General features: G+C 47.6%; 5 protein-coding genes across 5 annotated transcripts in view; 3 read left to right on the forward strand and 2 right to left on the reverse strand.

The window, feature by feature from the left end:
* On the forward strand, nt 1-832 carry ASPGLDRAFT_1199266 (uncharacterized protein). Its single transcript, XM_022540103.1, has 2 exons — nt 1-417; nt 470-832. Exons 1-2 carry the CDS (start codon nt 108-110, stop codon nt 568-570), a joined length of 411 nt encoding a protein of 136 aa, XP_022395302.1. The 5' UTR covers nt 1-107; the 3' UTR covers nt 571-832.
* A 780-nt stretch (nt 833-1,612) lies between these two features.
* ASPGLDRAFT_138511 (nucleotide sugar dehydrogenase) lies at nt 1,613-2,913 on the forward strand (the record flags this gene model as incomplete). Its single annotated transcript, XM_022541614.1, has 2 exons — nt 1,613-2,056; nt 2,110-2,913. The coding sequence occupies 2 exons, from the start codon at nt 1,613-1,615 to the stop codon at nt 2,911-2,913; spliced, it is 1,248 nt and encodes a 415-aa protein (XP_022395303.1).
* On the reverse strand, nt 2,899-5,035 carry ASPGLDRAFT_1510642 (uncharacterized protein; the record flags this gene model as incomplete). The annotated part of the gene is made up of 6 exons (XM_022542213.1): nt 2,899-3,568; nt 3,626-3,727; nt 3,788-4,026; nt 4,109-4,284; nt 4,343-4,402; nt 4,454-5,035. The coding sequence occupies 6 exons, from the start codon at nt 5,033-5,035 to the stop codon at nt 3,252-3,254; spliced, it is 1,476 nt and encodes a 491-aa protein (XP_022395304.1). The 3' UTR covers nt 2,899-3,251.
* A 262-nt stretch (nt 5,036-5,297) lies between these two features.
* ASPGLDRAFT_53453 (uncharacterized protein) lies at nt 5,298-6,023 on the reverse strand. Its single transcript, XM_022547985.1, has one exon. The coding sequence runs from the start codon at nt 5,987-5,989 to the stop codon at nt 5,576-5,578; it is 414 nt and encodes a 137-aa protein (XP_022395305.1). The 5' UTR covers nt 5,990-6,023; the 3' UTR covers nt 5,298-5,575.
* Nucleotides 6,024-7,095: 1,072 nt separating this feature from the next.
* The window catches only part of ASPGLDRAFT_70650 (uncharacterized protein), a gene marked incomplete at both ends in the record, with an annotated part of 4,009 nt that continues 3,142 nt past the window's right edge, over nt 7,096-7,962 (forward strand). The window contains one exon of the mRNA XM_022549507.1: nt 7,096-7,764. Coding sequence (XP_022395306.1) covers nt 7,096-7,764 — 669 coding nt within the window. The remainder of the gene's footprint in view (nt 7,765-7,962) is intronic.

Here is a 7,962-nt window from a genome sequence, read left to right on the forward strand (position 1 = left end):
TGGTGAGGTAACCCTTCAAGGCCCAGACAACCTTGTTGAGGTAGGAGTCAGCAAAGTTCTTGCTGTAGAACACACCCTCATTGGACACCAGGTTTTGGGTCTTCACCATGAAATGGAACCTTGCTATGTGGTCAGCGGCGCTCCATTCCTTCTTCTTGGGTATGGGGTTGCTGTATTCATTCCGTCTGTTGCCCTCACCAGCCAGGATTTTTGCCTGGATCTTGCCCACACCAACTCCCTGCTCTCCACTTGCACATTTTGAGAGGCATTCAGTCCATAACTCAATCCACCATGGTTGCACCAGGCATGACCTCAATCACTCTGTCCACTCCCCTTCATCTGTCAAATTGAGTATCTGCTGCAATTCACCCTTATTCCCCACTAGTTTGCCTTCATGCTCTGTCTCATCGTTAGGCTGTTAACGGGAGGGTTGGAAAAGGGTTTTGCTCACCAGGATTGTCGTTGTTGCCGTCATCTTCAGGAATCAGGGAAAAATCAATCAGTGCAGGTCGGTTTTCTTCTGCCATGATGATGGTAATATGTCAGGTGTACACACAGCAGTTCTACTAGGAGATTTATGTATGATAAATAGACAGGTGTTTAGACAGATGAATTCAACAAGGTTATAAGAGATAAGAAGAGTGATATAGTAGAAGTTGGCATGGAGAGAATGAGAGAATGAAGAAAAAGAAATTGATAAGATGCAGGCCATCTTGTTGAGTTAGTGTGTTTGATGGTGAAAGAAATAGGTTCTAGAGATTTCTTTGAGGTGAATGCAATGTTCTTTGTGTCTTGGGGTTGAGCCAAGGATGTTGCTAATGATAGCAGGCAGGTTGTCACTGTGTCAGTCTACAGTGTGATATCAGTTTGAGAATCAGTCAGAGCTTATTATTAATCAGTTGCCAGCATGGTAGTATGATGAAAATGAGATGGATATATGCTAGTTGAGAGAATGTGATGATGATAGTGGCTAACTATAGTTCTGTGTTGTTCGGATGCCAGGCGGTTGGATACTGCCGCCTGCCAGAGCCAAACATTGGTCACCGCTGACAACCTCCCACAACTGTCTGAAACTGAAGCCAACCTGGGAATGCCAAGCCCGCCGGGCCCCTAAGTATATATATATATGGGTAGATATTACAGAGTAAATATGAATTGTTGTGCAATTTCAGAATGTATTCAGATATATGATCATTTTTGCCTCAGAGATGGTTGATAGTGGAATGAGACTGGTATAGATGATATAAATGTAATGGAATCTTAATTCTATTTGATGTGTGATGCTGTTGTATGCTTGTCACAGATTACAATGCAGGCTTGCAGCTTGGACTTTGGAGAATCCAAATCCACGCGGATTTTGGCGCGGATGCGGATCCAAGCCTGAGCATCCAAAATCCGCGCGGCGTGGATGGAGGGCACCTTCCATCCACGCCAATCCGCGCCGAATGCAACTCTAAGCGCGGCGGCCGCTGTAAAGGAAAAAAAAAAAAAAAAAAATGCCGATGTACCTTACCGGCAGGACTTCAACACGATGGAACCATCGAACATAAACCTCCCCTTTATACAGAAACTCCCTTTTACCCCACCGATAGAGATCATAAACGAATGCTTTATGAAATCTGACACTGCACCTGCCAAAGGCCATCTGGCCCCAGAAGCGCCTTTCCATCCTGTGGTGGCGGTTATTGGTGTTGGCTATGTAGGGTCACATTTGGTTGAGGCCTTTGCTAAATTTTACGAAGTCATTGCTTTCGACATATCGAAGCGGAGAGTTGAGCAAATCACTCAGCAATTTCAAGAATTACCGGTTCGAATTACTTCAAATGCCCCTGATTTGGCTCTCGCAGACGCCTTCCTGATATCGGTCCCAACCTCTCTTAATCATGACAAGACCATCAACACTACAGCCATTGAAAAAGCCGTGCAGACAGTCACAGAACATGCACGACACGGTGTCACGGTGGTTATGGAAAGTTCAGTATCCGTGGGCATGACAAGAAGGCTTCTTGGCCCCCTTATCGCCACTAAGAACGTTAAAGTAGGCATGTCTCCGGAGGTATCCATCTTTCAACCCCCCGGCCCCGGCGAACAGGGCTGACATCTGTTCAGAGAGTTGATCCAGGCCGCCAGTTCCCTGCATTCCAGGCGATTCCAAAGATTATCTCTGGTATCGAACCATCTTCTCTGGACGCCGTCCAGATGCTATATGAGCCAGTGTTTGACCAACTCGTCCCTGTGTCTTCATTGGAGGTAGCAGAGATGACAAAACTATACGAGAACTGCCAACGTATGGTATGCGCTGCTTATACCAACGAAATGGCCGACGCTTGTGTCTCCTTGGGTATCAATGGATGGGAGGTCAGCAAGGCAGCTGCATCAAAGCCATTCGGCTATCTTCCCTTTCAGCCGGGACCTGGAGTCGGGGGGCACTGTATACCTGTTAACCCTTATTACCTACTAAAGACATGCGACATGCCTATCCTGCAGCAGGCTACCGAATCCTCGGTACGACGGCCTCTCGAAATCGTTGATCGCCTAATGCGATTCCTTGAGTGCAAGCGAGACGCGAAGCGGGGTCAACGACGCATGTCAGACAGGAATACATGCGTGCTCGTTGTAGGCGTTGCCTTCAAAAAAGGACAGAATGTCCTGTACAATTCTCCAGGTGTTGCTGCCATAAAATATCTGCTTCGACGCCACCACGTGGATGTCAAATTTGCAGACCCTCTGGTCAATCAGGAGGCTCTTCCATATGTTCCGAGACTAGAAACACCCGCGAATTGGAACAAGGAGTATCTTGAAGAGTTTGATGGTATCCTTGTTGCGATAGATCAGGTCGGCCTTGATATGGATCTTCTTAATTCACTTGACGGGGTAGTCGTACACAATTACTCTCCAAGTTCGCACAGATAGGCTCGCTCATAAGTGCCTTGAATGAATCCATATTTACATGTCGGCATCATCGGCGGTGAGGCTTTCCCGATAGCGTCTATATCTATAGAATACCCAATAGATACTCATTGCACACCAATCGATCTATTGGAAGCCTTGCTTCTATTAAAGGGGGCGAGCGAGATTGATGTGCGTGACTTGAAGGACATAGAGCACGAGGGAATGGTTGGGGCTTGGGCTGGAGTATCTTCTTCCCGGAATGGAATCTGTTCAGAGGGGGAATATAAGCCCCATAATTTGTCCTCATGAATTGCACAATACTTGAGACTGTATAATAGAATTATCTCAATTACGCCATTTCAAGGGTCGGCTTCTTGTTCCTGCCTCCTGCTCTGTAGCCCTTCCTCTTCTTCAATGTTTTCCCTCTGTCCCTGTTTCAGTCCGTAGTCCTGAACATACAAACACGAGCAAAGATGGATAAAAATGAGCACAGTGAAGGTGACAAACACGGCATGAAGACCTTTCATGTAAGCCTGAACTATCATCTCCCTCTCTCCCTCGGTGAGATGTAAGTCTTCCAATGCGAACGCTGAAGAAATTACTCTTCTAATGAGGCTGTCGTTGAATCTTGATTTCAACTGGCCCGATAGCACAAGACCTAAAACAGCCCCGGAAACTTTATATCCATTAGAGTACCATCAAAAAATACCAGGGCACAGAAGTTAATACATACCAGTAGTCCCGGTTGCCCCTCCCATATCCCTCACGAAATTTCGTAGGCCAGTCAAGACAGCTCGATCTTCCGTATCGGATCCAGCAAGAATACCGACGAGTACTGTAAATGATTTGTAAGCCATAGAGCCCGTAACTAGCATTCTGAGAACGAATCACTTACCGGGCTGCAACGAACAGCCTACACCTATGCCGTCAAAGACACCGACCACCATAATCTGCCAAATCGAGGTCGCTTGGTCGTACTGCATCTTTGCAAGAGCGCCCAGGGCCCAACAGAGGGCTCCAGTAACAATGACAGGTTTATAATGTCCTAACGTTGATATGAGAACTCCAGTCAGGCCTGATGTAAGCCCATGTGTGATAACCATGGTTAGCATCAATACTCCGGCCTGAGCAGGGCTCAATCCACGGACATTCTGAAGATATAGCGGGACAATGAATAAGTCCCCCCAGTAAATCCAACCGATCAGGATGTTGACACATAAGAATGTTCGTAGAACGATTATACTGAAACAATCGAGCCGGCAACAGGGGTAGATCCGCAAAGCGCCACTCGATCGCCAAAAAGACACCAAAGAGTGTCACGCCAGCGATGAGCATACTTATTGTTAACGGCGAGGTCCAGGACATGGAGGATCCGCCCAGTGAGATAGGAACCTAGGTAGCTCACGAAATTAGTACAATAAAGATACACTCTATGATATTCATTGCCTACCAGAATCAACGCAATGCTAAATAGACTTGTCAAGGCTCCTTTCCAATCCACCAGCTTTAGCTTGTCCCAGATTTAGCTTTCAGCAGAAATAGAGCGTGATATCGGCCAGACACACATGAGATAACCAATGGAAATCACACATAAGGGACAAACAAACCAAAATGCCCACTGCCATCCAATTGTCTCAGTGAGCACCCCACCAATGAGAGGACCAAGCCCATTTCCCAAGGCCACCGCCATCCCGACCATGCCAAAATAATACCCGCGCTGCTCCAGCGTCGTGATATCGGCAATGGCAATTTGTACGAGCGCATTGATAGCTCCCGCGCCGAACCCAGTGAATGCACGTGCGACAAACAGCTCTACAGGCGTGGCACAAAAGCCACCCCACAAGTTCCCAGCACCCATGATGGAAAGCGCCATGATGAGAGAGGCCCTGCGGCCGAATATATCTGACAGTCTACCATTGATAAGCTGGATGCTGGTACTGGTGATGAGAAAGCTCGCGCTAACTAATGAGATAGATGCGCCAATGTCGAGTACGGATGCAATAGCGGGTAGACTCGTTGAGATAGCAGTTTGGTCGAGGAAAGAAGTGAATTGTATGAGGGCGAGAGCGGGAAAGGTAAGTAAAAGGCGCTTTTGGGAAAGCAAATGGGACTGGCTTTGGAGAAGAGGGGCAGTCTCATCCATGTTAGGAATCAGATACGTGAGCCAAATAAAAAAATAAAAATTAAAAGAAGACGGGGGTAAGGAGATGGTTTGCGTTGCAAAACACCAGAGAAATACTGATGGTAAGACGTACATACCATGGTGCCCGAGGCAGACACTAATGCATCTCCCCCCACCCCCCTATTAATTCATTTTTTTTAGGTACACTGTTGGCCAAATGTACCTAATGTATAGTGCATTTACTTACCCTGCACACTACTGGTATTTTTGTATGCCTGTGGATAGGAAAGTTTCTTTAGACTAGGCAGCCTGGAAATCTATAAATTCGATATTGATCGGCGGATGATCATTAGAGAAATAAGTGGGCCTCGTGATCCTTCCTATGTATCCTATATATGATTTGTTGTTGTTGTATTCCTTTGCGTCTGGTGGTGTGTGGGCGGCCAGTAGGCAAGGGACCGCTGTGTGCGGGCACACAGCGCCTTCCCGTGTATAATAATAGCATTACGATCGATCTTTTCCGTTAAACATAAGGATATTTTGAACTACCAAACATGAGAATCACTGAAAGGGAACGGGATCCCAGCGCACTCGACGCAAATGACGTTCTGGATCTTTGATGATACTTCGTGCATACAGCCAACGGCGATTATCCAACAAGATAATGCTCCCTGCTGGAAGATCCAGCGAGGACAGATGTAGCATTGACTGTGTATGGGCCCCAGTAATTTGCAAGAACATGTCAAGCTCTTGTAGCGCTCTCGACGCTCTCTCGGTCAACGGTCTAATGAGATCTCTTCGGAACCGCATGATGCAGGGCTGTCTGTCATGCTGAGCCGTCAACACACTGCCTACAATATCCCGTTTCTCACGCTCTTTGATAAACTCCAGTGAGATTTTGATGCTGTAGTCTTGCCGCATAAGAGATGTTCGAGCTTCCGGGGAGAGCAACTCGCTTAACTTCTGAACATTCATGACCGAGAGGGCCCCCCCCCCCCGCCAAATCGATCGTGCTGGAGCACATGAAGTGCGAAGTATCGCGGCGGTGAGTCTTCATAACTGCAGTCGGTATGCCAGGTGAACTCCTCCATTGTTTCCGATCGCGCTTGGTGTTGAGGAGTTTGGAAAGGGGTATTGATGCTCGGCCGGACGTCCCAGAACCACCGCACGACGCGCTATGTGATATTGGGAGACGATGACCGTGATACTCATGTAGGCTCAGGACCAATTTCTCTAAGTATTGACTGCCAGGATCTGGAAAGCCAAGGTTGATTTTGAGAATCCCATGTCGCTGAAGGTGTTGGGATGCACTGCCTACATGATGCCGTTGCTTTGCGAGCGCAAGATCGGGTGCTGCCAGTTGGGGCACCGTGAATGGCATCATCACAGCAGTTGGATCCGTTTTGTGGTGGCTCTCACTACTCACATGCCTCAAAGAGCGAGTTAAGGTCTGGGATGGGAAGGTCGAATGCCGCAGGTCGAAGCATCTACTCAAGCAGCCAAGCAGCCAAGCAGCCGGGCATGCTGTGAGTGAACGAGCCGATAGTCGAGCTTCATGTTCCATGTATGAGCGGCTCTTGAATATTCTTTTTCTCCAAGTAGGAATTTCAAATCCCAAACGGCGTTTCTACCATTTTTATCCGCAGTGTCACCAATGCGGCGGGACTCTTGGGAGCACAGGACGGGCAATGAGCTGCAGTGATAGAATCAATTCGGATGCCGGCGAACATGGAACACGTTACCCGCTAGTTAGAAAATGCCTCATAAATGGCTTGTCCTAGAGCAAAAGTCCCGATCGAGGAGAGGGGAGAGTTGCGGGGGCACCTGGGCAGGGGTATGATTAATCACCACCCACCTCGTAAGGCTAGCTATTGCAATCTACCTCTGGCCTATCGCCTGCCTTGTGTATGTTTGAGTTCTTCTTGTTTAGACATAACACCGAATGTCCGGGTGTTGAAAGCTACTAAACCTATTTTGCTGCAATCATGCTGTGCACATCAGCCCCCCAGGGTCCATATAAGGCCAAAACAAGCGACCTCGAGGGACATCACGAGAAGGACCAGACTACCTATACTCCAAAGATGACTCTCCGATTTCAATCGACAAGGAGTTTCTTGCTCTTCGTTGTTGCTATCTTAATAGTCGCTCTGACCGCATTGTCACGATCCTCGCAATGCCTATTCAACCAGCCTATTTCCCAGCTTTGGCGATCTCATCTCTTCACCAGCCAAGCATTCCGTGACGTTTTCCCACTTTCAAAATTGGAGACTATCTTGCTCTCTGAGCCCAATGCGTCCCACGCCGCGGAATGGAGCTACTACTACACCTCTCAAAGCCACTTTCCCGGCGAGGGCAAAGAACAAACCCTCTGGACCAAGAGGAAATGGGAAGAGTTTGGCATACCAGAGACGGAGATCTTTAAATACAATGCTTCGATAAGCGCACCGGTCTTTCAACGATTGGCGTTGATAGACACTTCAGAGATCCCGTCCCCCTCTGTGATATACGAAGCCAAGTTGATGGAAGAGCTGCCATTCAATGATCCATCTGAGATCCGGACTCCCGCTTTTCATGGGCAATCTTCTAGTGGCAATGTGACGGCACAGTTCGTATATGCTAATTTTGGTCGTGAGCAAGATTACGACGACTTGGAGCAAAGTCACGTCAATGTAAAAGGGAAGATTGCCATCGTTAAATACGGTATGATCTATCGTGGGGAGAAAATGACCACCGCGGCAAAGAGAGGCCTCGTTGGCATTCTGACATATTCGGACCCACAATAAGACGGTAACATAACAGAAGGGCATGGGTACAAAGCATACCCAGATGGACCAGCTCGCCCTGAGACTTGTATTGAGAGAGGTTCAATAGGTACAATCCGTAAGTCGCCTGTGTGAGTTCATTGCGCGTATCAAGTTATTATTATTATTATTATTATTATTATTATT

Source organism: Aspergillus glaucus (assembly GCF_001890805.1).
Source record: "Aspergillus glaucus CBS 516.65 unplaced genomic scaffold ASPGLscaffold_44, whole genome shotgun sequence".
NCBI classification, from domain to species: domain Eukaryota; kingdom Fungi; phylum Ascomycota; class Eurotiomycetes; order Eurotiales; family Aspergillaceae; genus Aspergillus; species Aspergillus glaucus.